Source organism: Musa acuminata, chromosome BXJ1-7, assembly GCF_036884655.1.
Source record: "Musa acuminata AAA Group cultivar baxijiao chromosome BXJ1-7, Cavendish_Baxijiao_AAA, whole genome shotgun sequence".
In the NCBI taxonomy this organism is placed as follows: Eukaryota; Viridiplantae; Streptophyta; class Magnoliopsida; order Zingiberales; family Musaceae; genus Musa; species Musa acuminata.
The window spans coordinates 28,882,368-28,900,118 of record NC_088333.1 but is presented as its reverse complement, the minus strand read 5'-3'; the positions used below and the strand labels follow the sequence as shown (position 1 = coordinate 28,900,118).

The window sequence follows — 17,751 nt, the reverse complement described above, 5'->3', positions numbered from 1 at the left end:
GCCCATATGTGGCCTTGAACTAATGATTTAGACTTATAGCCCAAATCAGCAATTAAAAGTAAAAAGAGGCATACAGTTTAAGGCAGCAAAAGAAAAGGGTTTTGTGCAGCGACGTGCGTTCATGCAGCATGAGAATAACGACGTAAAGAGAGAGAAAATAAAGTTTTTGAGTTTTCTACTTGACGATAGGGGGTTTAACTTTATTAATTTTGACCCAAATTTTATGTGGAGAATCATTGTAGCAAGCTCTACAATCCTAATAGTGTTGATCTATAGTTTACTCTCTCTGAGATATTTTTCTGCGATATCCATTTTGTGAAACCTAAAATTCTCTTATGATGAGATCCATCTATGTGATGAAGATATATTATTCTTGAGCTAAGATATATGATTTTGATGTTATTGTGATCCTCTTACTATTTTAAAGAAGACTTATTGTAAACATGTTATCATGACTATTGATAGTGGACGTTTGAGGTGGACTACGGTCCCTTAGTTTTTTCCACGTTAAAAAGTCGATCTCAATGTGTGATTGATTTATTGCTCTACTGTTTATACTGGTTAACATGTAATTTTGATATCAAGTTGGTATTTTGAGGAACCCATACACAAATAGTGAAAAGAATTATTTTACTTTAACATATTTTTTTCCCAACAACTAACCAGTCTTAAAGTCAACAAAGCTAAATCAATATGCTTTCTGAAAGATCATGACCCACACACTAAAATATCATATGTGCAATATTGCTTAATATTAGGGAATGACACTTTGCTTATGAGTTATCTTGGCACTTACACAACTAATGATAAACTTTTTGAAATATTCCAATAGATATTGGTTTTCAAGCCTTGTAATAAAATTCAAGGTGGCAAAAGAGTTTCCTTTCATAAGCTTGGACAATAGTGTATAAATTCTATTATAAATATCGTACCTTATGAACTCTTAGATTTCTTTAAAAAATATTTAAAAGCTTAATGCTTGCGACAATGGGATATCCGCGAAGAATTGTAATACTTGGGATCATAATGCCAACCCTAAAGAGAATAGGGGTCTTAGCATTAGAAATCTTCATCTAGCTACACAGGATATGTTGGGGAAGCACATTTTGTATTTGCTCAGCAAAGATAATATCATGTGTCTAAACATTCTTAATGTCAAATATAGAATCTTAATCCATGAAATATTTGTAGAAAAGTATCTACCTCTGGGACTTGGAAGGGGATTAACAAAGCTATATGTTAAAAAAAAGTAATAATATTGATATTTAGAAATGATCTAGACTTTCTAAGATCAAAATTTCTTTGTTAAAATTACTATGAGGGAAGTAATATGTCGTTGAATGGTTCTGGAGATTCAATAGAATAATATTTCCTATCCAATGTCCTCCTACATATAAGTTATGCATGGATTTTACTTTTTATTTTTAGATTTATGTAAGAGCCATCTATGGGCCAAGAAGAACTATGGATTTCTCCTATTACTAGATGTTAGTTTTCTTGTATATTCGTTTTTTTTTCTTAACAAAAGATAACCGGTTAAGATAGGATTTAAGCTTGGGATCCTACAATCATATGTAATAAATAAATAAATAGAGAAGCTCGACTAATTTTGCAAGAGTATAAGAATTTTCTCACTGTTGGAATGAGAAGGATTTTAGCTCTGAATCTGAACTTGTGTGACATTATGAGTAATTCGAATTCCGTTGTTCTTCAAAAGAGAAAAAACACAGGCACACACGCAAATACACCCACACAGCTCAACGCTCTAGCCCGGCCCAACGAGCTTAGGCCGGCCCAACATTGAACCCGGCCCGTGTATCGTCACGTGTATTGAACATGAAGAACAATCGTTTCGAAATTACAAGAACCGCCACAGACGAGAGACTTGATGGCAAGATTACCCACACAGCTCGACACTCGTAGCCCGGCCCAACAATCTTAGACCGGGCCAACCAGTAAACTCGGCCCGTGTATCGTCAGGGGATCTCCAACAAGTAGAATCGTTTCGAAATTACAAGAACCGCCACAGGCAAAGAAAAAGAGAGGGAACTCGAATTCCAGTCCGAGAGCCACCGCCCTGCTCCGATCCATTCGAAATGGGCGATGATGACTACGGCCACCGCACTCCGCTGTCCAAGGCGCCCCGGGCCGCTGCGCCGAAGACCCCGATGGCCTCCCGGCTGCAGTCCCCGCCGTTCCCCCTCGGCTCCAACGACGACCAGCTCGAGCGCGCCCAGGCACGCGCTGCCGCCCGCGCCGCCTCCGTCCGACGCAGGTCCTCCGCCCCCAACCCTTCCTTCTCCTCCGGCGTGGCCAGCGACTTCATGGACCGCAGCCAGATCATGGATCTCTTTCATAATTGCATCAAGCTCGCCAGCGAGAACGTCCGCCGCCTTTCTTCTCGATTCACATTGCTTGGATCAATTCTTCTTCTTCTTCTTCTTTCTTTTTTCACTGTCATTTTATCCCTTGGATAAATGAAAGTTCTAGGGTTTCGGTTTTCCTTTCTCGATTACGCATCTTCTTTTGAGTTCTCCTTTTAATTTTAAAATTGTTTTTTTATGCAGAAAATTAACCAGAAAAATACATGGGAGCTGGGCCTCATAGATCACCTCAGTGAGATCATCAGGGTTAGTCCTGAAGACGATGATGAGACCAATTTCCAAAAGGTCCCCCCCTTTCCCTCCTCGAATTTAATGAGTTTCTAATGTTTCGTCATCTTAATGGCATGTAAAACGAATCTTTTCTGAATGTAAAATTGGTTAGGCAAGTTGTACTCTGGAAGCTGGGGTGAAGATATACTCGATGAGAGTTGATTCAGTGCACTCGGAGGCATATAAGGTTCTTGGAGGGATCAATCGAGCTGGCCGAGAAGAAGATAATGGTTAGGATCTTCTGCTGCTAGACCTTTTCATAGCTAAAACGATTAAAAATCAGACAACTCTAACGTTTGATTGCTAAAAGCATTCTCTTCAAGGTGCTATTTAAAATTTCAAAGACAATTAGCTTAATAACTATCATTATATGAAGAATTTCTTATCAAAAAGAAAGTTAAGAACTATGTTAGGAAGTGGATACAGTGTTAATTCCTTGTCTATTGTTACAAGGCCTTGATGAAGTTATCAGGTTTTTTTTTTTTTTTTGCTCTTGCAGCCTAGCTCCTGTGTCTGCATATCTATAGTTCCTATTAGGCATTGTGGTTGTTGGGTTATTGATAAAGAGAAATTCAGCAACATGGCTGGTCCATTCTTTCTTATCTAACCTATGATTCCTTTCTCTTCCAGATAACTGAAAAGCAGAATTAAATAATATTACAGAAAAAGAAAATTTTAACAATGAAATGCCAACTCTAGAGTTTGCTTTCCTTCTGTCTGAGTGAATCCACAGATAGCTACTTCAAACTCATCCCACATCTAAATATGCTAGTTTAAGTGTGAAAATCATCCATCCTCACCTCTCTTGTAACTATTTATGAATTCAGGGTAAAATATGTCAGTGATTTAGTTGCTAATAGTGTTTAGTCACCAATGTTACAATATCCAATGACAGATAACATGGAAACAGTTGATAACATTGATACTGCACAAGCAGATGGCCTTTCTAAGAAGGACCTGGAAAGAAAGGTACTTATATTTCCTATAATAATTAGTTTTTAGGATGTTGCTTTAAGCTCACCCCACTTAATAACTGCAGATGTCACCTCTGTTGACATTGGAGTCATCTTTCGACGCGCTTAATTTGAAAAAGTTTGATGGTAACGCTTAATGCTTCTGCTATGAATCCAAGAATTATTTGATACGTAAGTTGAAACTAATTAGTGAATCTTACATTCAGTGGCATTCGTTGTTGATCCTCTGTATCATCAGACTTCTGCACAATTTGATGAAGGTGGAGCTAAGGGTCTTCTATTGAACAACCTTGGAGTTTATGGTGGTTGTCGTGTACTTTTTGATTCATTTGAGTACCCAGAAAAGTGCATGTCATCTGGAATTGAAAATGACCAACCTGAATTTATTGATCTTTCATTTGCTAAAGGTATGGATACATGTTATGAAGTACTTATATTGTGAATTTTTAACGACTATTTATATATTTGTGAGGTTTTTGCTAATTGAAAAAAAAAACACTTCCTTTTATGCAGATTACATTGAGAAAATGATGATTTATATGCCTACAACAAATGATATTTCACCAACACTGAGGGATATTGTTAATCAGTTTGATGAAGATAATCGTAGACCACCTGACATAAATTGTTCGGCTCAAGTGCCATTGGTTGACGATTATGTACCTGAGAACAACCACATAGAGCTGGGTGAAATTGCATCTGATGATGATTGTGGACCTTGGAACCTTGATCATGATCATCAGTTGAGCATAGTTGATGACAACTCTACTAGCACAAACCTGAATTTTACAAGCCACCAGGAGGCATGTTTTGCAAATTATGCTAAACTTGTAGTATATTATTATTATTAAATATTTGCATTGTTACACAGGAGGATTTTGACTGCACCTTTGGTGGTCCTATTGTGGAAGAAAAGTTTGAGAAAATTGCTGATTTCTTGTCTCTAGGCTTGGGATTTACTTCAAAATCAAATGCTTGGGCAGGACCTGATCATTGGAAATATAGAAAAGTCAAAGGTAGATACCCAAGAATTGATTTACTTTTACTTTATCAGTCTTAGTTTGGCCAGCTCAGTTATTTTAAGGAAATGATTGTAGGTACAGAACAAGTTCAACCACCGGATACCAATTCAGAAATAGTAAACAGGAAGCCAAGGAACCGAAAGGAAGCTCGTGATGTTGATTTCACAAAATCATTGGAAAATGATATCTCAGATATCTTTGCACCTCCCAAGAATCCAAAATCATTAACTTTACCTGTGAACAAGGCAACAGTTGTTATCACACTTCCAGAAGATTGTCATTACCGACCCGAAAGTCTTGTCAAGTTGTTTCTACTTCCCAATGTTATGGTAAGTAGAGGTGTCAAAAGTTATTTGGTTGTTGCAAAAACACTTTATCCATCTTAATTGACAATTCTTTCAACTTCTTTTTAGTGTCTAGGAAAGAAAGGAAGAAAGTTTTCTGGTAAGTTTTGTTTTTCCTTCATGTGCATTATTATGATGCATCACTTTCATAAATTCGTCCTCTCAATTTCTTCCACTTGTAGTGTAGTTGAGTATTTAATATATTGAAACTTCTTATCTTATTTTATGACACTTTGCTACTGCAGTTCTCCATAGCTAAAGCGATGATCAACAAATTTTGTGGCTTAGAAATGTAATTATGAAATACATCCTATAATTAAAGAATTTTGTCTTGGTTCAAATGAGAATTGTGGTATATAAAGCCAACAAAAGTGATCAATTGAAGCACCTAAGGAGAATGCCTATGCATACAAAGTTTTTACTTCTCATCAACATGTACTTTGCTTACCATATGCTGCAATACCAGTCTGAACTTTTCCTAAGAAGTTTATACAACTTCTCTCTTCTCATAACATTGAGGCATGCCTGCTAATCCTTATTTCTTGTCCTTGCTTAGAAACACTTTACAAGGAATTGGGTAGCACAATCTTTTCAATCTAGAAACCCTAGAACACCATTAGGTTTATTAACTATTTGTTGAAAAACTTCTGGGAAAAGGAGTGGAACAACAAGAATTAGATGAGAGAGACATGAGCTGAAAGAGAAAGAAAAAGACAACTGATCTATTAACTGTTTTTGTAGGAGAGAGAAGTTGAAGTCTCTCTTTGTACATAAGAGACAAAGGGGGTACCCCTTATTATTTATTCCCTCTTCCAATAGGTTCATAATAGGAATTTTCCATTAAAGGAGGTGCTCCCATTCCTCCCATAATCCTGTTAGGAGAGGTGTTGGTACCTTTCTTCTCAAGCTTAATCAACATATAGGCCTACTCATGGTAATATGGGACATCATTTTCTTAATTGCTTAGATCATGAATTTTTGTAGTAGATCACACTATTTTACTAGTGATTTATCATTTATCATATCAAATCTAATTTTTTATGGTCTCAATTAGATTTAATAACTTGCTATAGAAACATTTATGTGAATAAGAAGCCAACTACCACATAAATCAGTTTAACTACTTTGCTTTTCTTGGCCTTATTGTTTTTGTATTTCATACTAAAAGGAAATTTAGTCTTTGCTTTGTAAAAGGCAAATTATGTGCAGATTCTCTTTTGATTGCTAAACAAATGTTTGCACAGATGAACCAAGACAAGATGATGAGAGCTCTGCTCAATTAACATCATGGGATAATGAAAGCACAACATATGATAACTTTGATGATGGGACTGCCTGTAGTGATGCAGACGATCCAGGGAGTCTTGTTTGTCAACCACGCCAGGTTTGTACTCTCACTTTTAGAATTGAAGTCCTTCGGTACTTCCAATGTACTGCTTATCCACAAGAATGGAAGGATACTTTACATCACTCATGTTCTGCCATTTTTGCAAGTGCGGATGCTTGCCAAGGCATCTATAGAAGCAAGATGATCACTATGCTCACTAAGGCATCTTCATCAAGTTTCATTTGTAGGAGAACATGTGAACAAATAGGCCTGAAATTAAGGTTCTGGCTATAATCACATTTGATTCATAAAAAACTTGCTGTTATATCTGAAGGATTTGAACTTAAACATTGCAATCCAAATATTCTTCTTTCCTAAAATGTCCTGTCTGAAGTGAGGACTTTATGCAGCTTATGAAGCTAAAGCTTGATCAAATACTTTATATGAGAAACTTGAGGCCTCAGAAATTGACTGTAAACCCGATGAGGCTGAAATCTCTTCCCATCAACTGTATTAATCTGCCACATTCAATCTGAAAGAGTCATTTATATAATATTCCATTTTTTGAGAAGCCCCAGATTAAGAATATCGTATTGCTGCTAATTCCATAAAATACGGCCCTAAGTAGTTGCTGACATGAAGGCCTTGTTCTTGTTACGTTGGTTCTTTGCTGTGAGGGTCTCATGTACATCCTATAGGCTTTATCATTTTTGGAAATGTTGCTAACTGTACCGTATCATATTAACCTTTGTTCATTCTGAACTGAAGGTAAGGAAGGTGGATATTCAATATGATAAGGTATCTAAACAAGTTGATGTTCATGCACTGAAAGATATGCTCTGGAATCATATACAAGATTCGGTTCAAACCTCTAATGTGGTAAGTCCTGTCTTTTTTTCTTTATTTTGAGGTTGGTTTGCGATAAGGGGAATATATACCTTGCTAGTTGGATATCTTTGCTTGAATATTTGTTGAAATATCATGTATCTTTCTTACAACTTTTCCAACCACTTACAGATTTGATGTTTCTCAAAATGTAACAGCATTATTTTTCTTTTTAACAATGGGAAAATTCAATAAGTTCATGGAAATTGGCTCTGTACTAATGGAATCTCATCATCCATTGAAAATGGTTACTCCATTATACTCTCTCTTTCTCTCTATAATCATAGGACAAACCATTGACATAGCACAAGATGTTATAGTTTTTGAATGAATAACCATTGACATTGACATAGCAGAAAATTTTGAATAAGCAAATAATGATTGTGTTCATTTTCATGCTTTAGATGCACAACTGACAGCAGATAGAAATATAAATATATAAATTCAGCAATACTACATGACACAGAAGGGCAGGAAGCTGCTTGCACAGCAGAGTCATCTTTTAGAATCCATATAGAGTCAAGTCAGATTGTACTTACTTTTTTTTCTTTTTTTTATGGATAATTTTTTACATATCTTTTGCTGTTATGTTAGGGAGCCCTTAGAGTTATATTTTGAGTCAAACTTTTGTTTTTTAAGCCCTTCTGTTAGCTACATATAGACTTGGAAAAACCTTCAAGTTATTAGGAAGCAAATTTTGAAGGATGTTTAATTCCATCCATGTGCAAAGTGTCTTTCGTGTGAGACCTGAAATCCCAGGTAAAGAGTTCTAGGAATGAATTTGGGTATAATCGTTTTCTACTTCGTTTGTTATTTTCTTCATCTCTTATATTCTTTATTTCTCCTGTTGGTCCTCCTTTATTTCTCTCTTCCTGTAGCAAACCAAACGGAACAATCTGCTACATTCCCCAGATGGTACTATAAGTGGTATTTTTCTTCCACTGACTGAAAAAAATGAATTTCTAATCTGTATTTCCTCATATTTCATCACTGTAGCTTGTTTATTTGTCCAGTTAAGTGACTTAAGGTTAAATTCTTATAAAACACATTAGAGTTGATGCATTTCATATCTTGTCCTCATCACTGTGATCACTGTAACATGAAGACAGGCTATGATTCAAGGCCTTACTCTATTGTTATATCCGTAACTTTTATATGAGATGGTAATATACAAGAATGCCTATATCCTATCGTAACACTATTTCTGTCTACTGTTCGAAATTGATGGTTGACTAGACCTGACCTGGAATCAAGGCAAAGGCACAAAGTTTACTACAAGGATTAAAGAAATCTGGTTTATAAGGTATTGGAGGAATTAACATGTTCATGGATCCAACATAATAGGAGATTAGCGCCCCTGCTGACCCTTGGTGGGTCAGCTTTGCTCTCACTCCTTGCTTTAAGTATATGGAAGCCATTGCAGTAAAGGACCAAGTTCCCTGCTTTGCTCTCACTCCCTGCTTTGATCGGCCTCTCTTAATTTGCTGAGCCTGTGAACCAAGTTCCACAATTTCAAAATAGAATTTGATTTCTCGGTTATTGATTAAAGTGTTGATTAATAATCTTAAAAACCATCGAGTTCTTGTTAGAAATAGGTTACATTTGTCATTTCAAGTTTGTCTAGTGCATTTTTAGAACTAACTGATTGAGTCTTGGGCCGCAAATTTCACATTTCTTTTCCTTCCCTATGTGGACTGGGTTGATTTTGCTCTCAGATCTCATATTTGCTAGTATTTATTTGCAGAAACAGGATTGTGAAGCCACAGTTTCTCTGAGGCAGGTTTTGCAACACTTTCCTACTGACTGCGCAGCAGCTGCTGCCAAGGATATCTCGCCACATCTAATTTTCATTTGTCTGTTGCATTTAGCTAATGAGTACTCCCTCAGCATCCATGATCATCCTAGTTTGGATGAACTTGATATACACATTCCCTCTTCGGCACTTGTCAAGTGATACTACCCACCCGAATGGTCACAGTGCACTTCCTGTTCCCATGGCACAGGAGTATTTCAACTGTGGAAGCTCAAGTTGTAAGATGCTGATGTACTAGGAGATGATGTTGGTGTATGTTAGTTAGGGTTTTCCGGGTACTGGTACGTGTTGCTTGTTCAATTTCTCTTCTTTGTTAAAGCTCCATCTGATGGATGAAAAGGTTTATAGCCTTATGCATTGTATGATAAATTAACATGTACAAGGTTTATAGCCTTATCTATTTGCGAAGCATTCTTAAAAAATATTTAATAATGTTTAATTAGAGGCAATCAAAATCTTTTTGCTTCTGAATTGGCCGTCTTGTCCATGTTTGTATTAATTCTGACACCATGGATTATGGATTATGATGACAAGTTAACCTCGCTAGGGTTTAGAATCAACTCCACTTTCTCCAAGTGTGCTGCAGCAGTGGTCATCTAGATCTGGAAAGTGAAAGTTTAGCTTTGCATTTGAAGTAGACCAACCTACTTCAATCGTGCAACTTGGAGTTCCGCATTTGGGGAAAGGCTAAAGAGGTACAGGAAAGTTAAAAGGTTTGTGATACAACAAAACGCTCTCTTTTCGTGTCATCTGCCTTGGATTTATGGTGATATGTCTCATGATGGTAATAACAAAATTGTATATAACACAAATTATGCCCAACATTTTATTGCCTTCTCTAAGCCTTGCATGTAATAATACACAAAAAAAAAAAAAAAAGGTTTGCACCACACACAATTATCGACAATCATTAGTTATGCAATTAGATCAAACCAATATTTTGCTTCAGGTCACTCTATCAACTCTTTTTTTCTTTGTTTTCAAAGGACAAGTGACAAAGGTGAGATGAACATTGCAATAAACTACCAATATCTTCTCCATACTGTATGCCTATGAGATAATGCTTCAATGGCCTGATAAACTGATCACCACAGAAATTTGTTTTGCTACAAGGTATGCACAGTGGGTACCTCAGATCTGAAGTCAGATACATACCTTTGCGCCAATCCAAACAAGCCAAGAGTGCCGCCGGTGTGAAGCATCACTACTTTAGCATGACTTTCGGCTTCTGCATCAGCAAGGAGAACAGCATGCTCCCAAGCAGCCAGAGTATAGATAGGATCCAAAAGAACACCAGTTTGTTGAGCAATTCGCCGGCACAAATCAATTTCACCATTTAGTACCTTTCCAAACCTTACATATGCATAATAACGAGTCAGGAAAAAGAATATCTGGACGACCAACAAATATATGCTGCACTTCCTTATTAGTAAGAGAAATTAGTTAATAATATAAACATTATTAGTTGATTATATCCCAAAGGTTTCTATTGAAATCAAAGTTCTTCAAAATAGAATGTATATCCGTCATTTGGTTCTTTTCTAAAAGGATATTGACAAGGATAACTGGTAGCAATTTAACTGCCAGTAGCTGTTCTTCATGTTCTTTAATCAATTCTGGCAATATTTCATCTATTACTTACAACTTGATTCCTCTTTTCCCCAATGCCAAATCTCCACCACTGTGAACTTTGGTTAGGTTCAAGCAGATGCTTCTTTTGTATGGGGAGAACCAAAGCACTCTTCTGTAGACGAACAAAATCATTTTTCTTATTGAAGATACAGGAACAATAATTGTTTACCTACTTTCTCTTTTGCTTTATAGCCATTTTTTATATCATAGGTCAATTCTTTCTACTTCAAGAAAAGGCTTATCTACATGTTATCTCTCTTAAAATTAGTTATTTAAAGTTAAATACTGTGCTTCTCTTGTACCTAACAATTTAATATCATAGCCCACAAGTTGCCTCTTCAATCCTGATCTTATCAACAGTGACTAATTATGAGAAATCAGAGTTCTATTAGTTTGGAATTTCCACTATCCACATAGCTAGACAATGTACAAAACAGTCAAGAATCAGCACTAAAAAATGATTAACCATCCAGCAAAAGCAAACAAATAATAATCTAAAAGGAGACATTAGAGTGATTACCAGTGAATTCCCTAGTCCTCTAGATGGCATTACAGGAACTGTCAGCAAACACTCTTCGGTGTTATCTTAAAGGTTATGCTTATTGCCAATGTAAGTCTCCATATCTCAGTAGGTTTGGGTTAACGGTTATACAAAATCAAAGAACACAATGCACTCCATTTTTTTGACAAATTTGCATCCTGAACTTAGGAAAATCAGGAAACAAACATCAAGTTATATGTATTCGGTTAATGGATGTCTATCTAATTCGAAATAGGACAAAAACTTCTAGATCATCTTATTCATGTCGTAGCATCCTTTTCATATTTTTATATTTCATGTCATCCACTAATTGTTAGGTTAGTGATTTCAAAAGGTGCTCAGGCGAGGCGAGGCAAGACGAGGCCCAAGTGCCTCGTTTACTATCCAAGCGGCACGCTTCAAAGAGGCGCTGCCTAGGCGCTCACCCGAGCCCATGCGCCGGGTGCTTCGGGTGAGCGCCTGGGTTAAATCAGTCGACCGAACCAGCATGTTAGGTCTGGTTCTATCGCATTTGCGTTAGTTAGTTCAATTGAACCAACTAAAGCACCGATATCTGCCTCTCTCCGTTGCCCCTAGTGACTTTCCCAACCGTAAGCTGACTCCCGCCACCGACATTTTCTTTCTACTACCACTACCTCTCTCCATTGTCACTACCACTATCACTACTCTTCGTTGTCACTGCTCTTCGCTCTACCTCTCTCTGATGCCGTTGTCGCTACTCTCCGTTATCACTGCTCTCTGCAGCCGCTGTCGATGCTCGCCACTGCCACTGTCGTTGCTCACCACTACCATTGCTCTCAGTCAGTAGCCTCGGTCTCTTCTCTTCTCACACTCGACTCAGTACACTGTTAACACTAACAATATACTTATTAACAGTATTTTTTACTTATTAGATTAATAATATATTATTTCAATTCTAATACTGCTAACTTTATTTATTGTTTTGAATTTTGAGACTTTTGTTAATGTGATATTGTGACTTTATACTTAATATTTTCTTAATTTAATATCATGTTTTTATTTAAATAATTATATTTATTAATTATATTATATATTTTTTATATTTTAATGCCTCGCTTCGCTCGGGGAAACGCCTAGCGCCTCAGGCGTTTTGGAACCTTGACGCCTTTTAGCGCCTAGTGCTTTTTAAATTACTGTGTTAGGTGTGGATAGTTGAAATTTGTTTCCAGTACCATGTCATTAACTTAAAGTCATGTCATGCATGCCAACAAGTTCAAACGTACCTAATAAATCCATGCTTAAAACATAGGAAAAAATTATATCTAAGTGCTTCTCAAAGTAATATGCAATTTTTTCTGGTTCCAATGAACATTTTAGAGGTTCAGTATGAACCACAATAAGCCAATGTTATAAGCACATAACCAGATTTTTCATGATCGAACATCAAAACTGAGCAAATACAATATTCTCATGCCATTATATGATTACTGAGTTAGTTTCTGTACAAATTAATTTCATGTCAAACAAAACATTAATACAATGGAGGTACAAGAAGATTAGTACTATTATAATGCAAGCACTATTAGAATGACGAATTCCTAGCAAAAAACTTTTTCAAGACCATTATAATGCAACGAAGAACGTAGTCAAACAATGGTGAAAATCTAAAGAAGAAAGTCACCTCCTCGGATGAAGACGGTCAACCCAGTGAATGATTCCCTCATTATGCTCAACAGTTTCTAACCCATAAATACTCTTGAAATTTGATATGAGGCATTTCTCACGCTCCTTGTACCAGTCTCGGCTATCAGCAAGCGTGACTGCAGTTATTCTCCATGGAAGCCTGTTAAAAAAAAATGAAAATATTGCATTGAGCAGAAATGTGATCAGAAAACAACTTTTTATCAGATCTTAATATGCTATGCAATGATGATACAAGCATAAAAACATAGCAACAATACAGCCAAATGCCAAAAGTTACAGAAGGGCCAGAAAGGAAGAGATGATACAGCATGAAAGTAGATAGGCACAAGGCATAATTCTTGACAGTGTCAGCCAACCCAATATGAACTGATGTGAACCTACCAGGTTCACTTGGAACTAACTCAGTTTTGATCAATAGAATGTTGATAAATAAGAATGGGTTCAGACTCAATAACTTGAACCTGCTGATCTGAATTGAGTATTAATAAAAACATTAAATATTTTAAATTGTCCTACATGAGTTAAACACACACCATACTTGTATAATAAAGGGAAATCATGCTGTTGATAAGGTTAAGCAAGTTTATCATGTCCTGTCTAAGAAACATAAATGGATTGTGAAGCAATGCTACCATTACATTTTTTACCTAATCTAAGGTTGCAAATTGACTTAAATGGAATAGATTGTGTTGCAAATTGACGAATTGAATAGGTTTGATGTCGTGACATGATTATCATACAAGTGGCTTTGTGTTGACAATCCACATTCGGTAAACACATCTCACTTGACATGAACATGACATAAACCAATTGTCAACCAGACTATTAATGGAATGAGGTAATGAGATCAGCAATGCAGCAAAATATTCTGCCCTTGCATCATATGTTCTGAGTTCAAAATCCAAACCAAACTTTCAATCCTGATATCTAATGTCTAAAACTACATAAGTTTCCAGTCCAAACTAAATGAACTCTCTCAAGGTTTCCTACTGGTGCAATAGAACAGGCAGTTTTGGAAAAAGCAGGATAACTAAAACTTGAACAGCAGAAAAGTAATGTCTGGAAAAAGAAAACCTCACTAAGATTTTGAGCGCACCCAAAATATATGATCCCCAGAGCTAAACCAATAGCTGTTGTTCCAGTACCCGAATCTAGGACTAGAACAATTTGCTGATCTCTTCCAAATACGTGAGCTTGAGAAAGGTATTTCACTAGCCGGATGATACCTATAAGATAAAATCAGAACAGACAGTCTGGTGCAGATATCTGGTCATCTGTTGATGTATAAAGCATCAAATTCTTGCAAAATAAATGTGAGAGAATAGGAGTGATGACAAAATAAGAGCTGTAAGTTTGATTCTTTAATGTATAAAAAAATATGTTGACTTATGATTGTAGATATCACTTAGTAGATAAGAATATACAGCTACAAAATGTCAGCTGTAGATGGGAGCAAATAGAAGAAAGAGATAAACCACTAAAAGATACAATAGTGTTAACAGGGTTACTATATGCATCATTTAAAGGGGGCAAAGAAGAACAACAGAACAGGTTAACTGCATCTATGCTACTTCGGTTCCATAAGAATTGATGCTATTATTATTCACATGCAAGATTCAAACCTACTACGAACATAACAATAATAACATTTTATCTTGGTTTCATCCATTTATTATTCACATTTCTTCTTCTCCAGCCTCTCATAAATTATGATCTCATCCACAAATCACTTTGCAAACACTTCATGCACAATTTTTTTAAAATTGAAGGAAAAAAAAATCTTCTACCTACTTATATATTACAGCTAATATGCAAATATGTACATGATGATTATAAGGATTTGAAGATGCAGCTAACACATGGGAAATTTAACAACATCAGTATGTTTCAACAGAAGCTGATTGGAAAATTAGTTTTTTTTTAAGAATTGGCACAAATGGTTACTTGTTTCTTCAAAATTTTGAAATACTTTTTCAATGTTAGACATGAATATAGAACCAAGCATTTAAGTGCTACTGGCATACCCAGTTTGTTGGTTGGTGACACATTATCTAGTGCTGGTACAGCATGGAAAAATATTGTGCCAACATGGGTAAACTTGGCAGCAAAGTTAGCAAAGAGACTACAAAACCTGGTGATGAGGGAATTTATTGAGAGAAAGATTGTAAGATATAAATTGGTCTTGTCTGAAAAACAGTTTATTACTAGTTGAGTAATATCTATCTTTCCAAAGAGTATAAATTTCAGTATTGAATGGTACATTATTTCTCTTAATGTGCTACTGTGGTTACCACTTGTTGTTTTCTATAAATTTCAACTTTCATTCAAGTGTTGATATTTTTCTTTTATATTATCTTTTCAATGTTGAATTCCCAAAAACAACTCAAACATGCAACCTAAATTACTTGGCCTGTAAAAACAGAAAAAGCGAAAGTTTTCTAAACCTTGCATGCTCGTAATAATGGTTAGAACACAACAAAAAAATCATGCATAAGATACTAAAATTGCAAAAGTGTAGGAAGAGAGGAACTACACCAACTGAATCAATGAGCAGACATTGTCCAACTAAAACAAGTTGAAAAAAGCTTTTATCAATGGAGTATACCATGTGAATTATAAATGCCTAGATTGTAAAGGAAAATATCCAATCATATGATGGCTGCCCCTGTGTATGAGAGGTTGAGTTCTAGAGGAAAGTTGGATCCTTGAGATAGATGCAACATATAGAGATTGACAATATATGAGTTTTTTATTCAAAACAGAAAATTGACAACAGGAAACTAAGATTACAAGCTGGATAAACAACATAGCATTACTAGCAAAGCTGTATAAATTGTGAAACCTTTCTGATAAAGTGTTTGCAATACAGACTCTTTGGGTAACAACCACGTAGCATATAGATTAACTCAAGAACGCTGTCCTTCATAGTTCATCAGTGATTAGACAAAGGAAGATGGATTCTGATAAAAAAAATACGCTTCCCTATTATTGATAAAAATATGTATCTAAAAGAAAGTTTGTAAGCTAAGAAATATATGACTATATGTATGAACCACATAAATCTACCCAATTCTATTAACCAATGCAATATGGCATATTGTTCATATGAAATGGAACAAACACTATGTAAGGAATTACATGAAATGATCATACTACCTAAGGACCAAATAAAAGCACTTTTGAATTCACAAGCATAAGAATGGATTCGTTCGATGACATTAATCAAAGAGAATTTGCTTTCAAGATAATGATCAAATCAGCCTACCCAATAATCCTACGACACTGCAAGCACCTTCATTGACAATCACAACTCTTCTCAAACTCGTTTCACTTGAACACTCCGAAAGAGGATCTCCACGGCCATCCATAGGCACACTATCACTCTCCTCCAAATTCAAACCATTAGAATTCTTCAGAATATCATCCACCCAGAGGACATTCCCCTCACCACCTGCAACCGACTCGGCGTGCTTCAGAAGCATCTCTTCCCTCCTCGCGTATGTGGAGCGCTCGACGTAGCTCACGCTCCCATACATCAACGACACCAGATTGTAGCCGGTGGGCACCTCCGGCTGCTCTCCTCTCAGCAACAGGTGCGCCCTTAGCCCCCTCTCCGCACAACAAACAGCTGCACCAAAGCCCATCGACAATCAAGTTCAAATCTTGAAAGGGGAGGGAGAGAGGGTGATCCTACCAACAGCAGCGGCATGAGCACTTTGGCAGCCTCCACAAGTGACCTACCAAAGAAATCATGAAAACAATAATGCTCATGATTTCGATGCAAATGATGAGACAAGCGCCAAAAGGGAATCACCAGGTCGGTAGCAGAGTGGCGTCGGAGGAGCGGGACGAGGGCATCGAGCTTTCTCGCCTTGTTGCCGTTGACCAGGGGATGCAAGAGGTCGTCCCGGATCAAGTAGAAGAACGGGGCATCGAAGTCCCTGACCTCGACGGTCGAAGCAGGGCCACCAAAGACGGGGGCGAGGTCGCTGGAGTATGAGGACGAGGAGAGGGAGATGCTGTGGATTGGGGCGGCCGGGGAGGGCAGCATCCACTGGCGGTGGAGGAGAGAGGAGCAGCGGCGGACGAGATTAAGCCTCGAGACAAGGGGCCGCGGCCGTGGAGGTGGGACTGTGAACCGGCACAGCAACATCCGCTTCGCCGCGACTGCGCGCTTCGAAGTGGCAGCAGCGTATGTTTGACGACTCTGGTCCTCCTTTTGTCTTTGCTGTCATTTCTATTATCCTCCCTGGTAAATTTAAAATTAAAGAATAAATCTCATATTCAAATCAAAACATCATTTGCTATATTAATTTTTTTTTTCAAAAATTAATATTATATATATATATATATATATATATATATATATATATATATATATATCATCAGCAGATAAGAGATAAGTTTAAACAAAAAAAAAAAACAATTATTCAAGTCACATTAAAATATAAACCTTATTATTATTGAAAATAACATTAAATCGATTTTATTCAAAATATCCACGTATAGATTTACATATTAATCTTTAGGTAATTTTTCTAAAAAATATTTATATTTTAATTATTTTTCAATCAATACCCTTATTTTATTTTCCCTAATTTTAAAAATACTCAAACCATCCCTCAAAATTTTTTTCACTTATTACAGTTTTTTAGTCTGTGGCCACAGTATTTTAGCCATCACAACAAAAACACTTAAAATCTATTTGAAAATACTATAAATAATATAAATAGACTTTTAACCTCAATCAAACTGGCTAGAAGCCTAAAAATATGATATTATAATTATCTATGATGAATGACAATCAAAAAGGCTTAATATGATGATATTTTATAGTATTTTTTAATAATATTTTTAATACACAAATAAAACACTGTAAATGTTATTAAAAAAT

At 36.3% G+C, this 17,751-nt stretch overlaps 2 protein-coding genes across 6 annotated transcripts in view; one reads left to right on the top strand and one right to left on the bottom strand.

Moving 5' to 3' along the window:
• Nucleotides 1-2,027: 2,027 nt before the first annotated feature.
• LOC135679011 (condensin complex subunit 2-like) lies at nucleotides 2,028-9,842 on the top strand. 3 transcript variants are annotated; one of them, XR_010515139.1, is made up of 14 exons: nucleotides 2,028-2,384; nucleotides 2,568-2,669; nucleotides 2,767-2,884; nucleotides 3,550-3,623; nucleotides 3,694-3,754; nucleotides 3,835-4,035; nucleotides 4,142-4,431; nucleotides 4,500-4,644; nucleotides 4,726-4,979; nucleotides 5,064-5,094; nucleotides 6,239-6,378; nucleotides 7,090-7,200; nucleotides 8,951-9,359; nucleotides 9,403-9,842. XR_010515139.1 is itself a non-coding variant. In XM_065192344.1 (13 exons), the coding sequence occupies exons 1-13, from the start codon at nucleotides 2,097-2,099 to the stop codon at nucleotides 9,158-9,160; spliced, it is 2,019 nt and encodes a 672-aa protein (XP_065048416.1). In that variant the 5' UTR covers nucleotides 2,028-2,096; the 3' UTR covers nucleotides 9,161-9,842. The 3 variants fall into 3 exon arrangements, 2 of the variants coding, with proteins under 2 accessions (XP_065048416.1, XP_065048414.1); XM_065192344.1 differs by having other exon boundaries at nucleotides 8,957-9,842; XM_065192342.1 differs by having other exon boundaries at nucleotides 8,951-9,842.
• Nucleotides 9,843-9,973: 131 nt separating this feature from the next.
• Nucleotides 9,974-17,751, bottom strand: part of LOC135679012 (putative D-cysteine desulfhydrase 2, mitochondrial) — a 25,528-nt gene continuing 17,750 nt past the window's right edge. For all 3 annotated transcript variants that reach the window (XM_065192345.1, XM_065192346.1, XM_065192347.1), the window contains 6 exons: nucleotides 16,672-17,106; nucleotides 16,552-16,594; nucleotides 16,123-16,485; nucleotides 13,954-14,083; nucleotides 12,835-12,996; nucleotides 9,974-10,372 (listed from right to left, as the gene is read on the bottom strand). In XM_065192345.1, the coding sequence (XP_065048417.1) occupies nucleotides 10,126-10,372; nucleotides 12,835-12,996; nucleotides 13,954-14,083; nucleotides 16,123-16,485; nucleotides 16,552-16,594; nucleotides 16,672-17,010 (1,284 nt within the window). In that variant the 5' untranslated portion in view covers nucleotides 17,011-17,106 and the 3' untranslated portion in view covers nucleotides 9,974-10,125. The remainder of the gene's footprint in view (nucleotides 10,373-12,834; nucleotides 12,997-13,953; nucleotides 14,084-16,122; nucleotides 16,486-16,551; nucleotides 16,595-16,671; nucleotides 17,107-17,751) is intronic.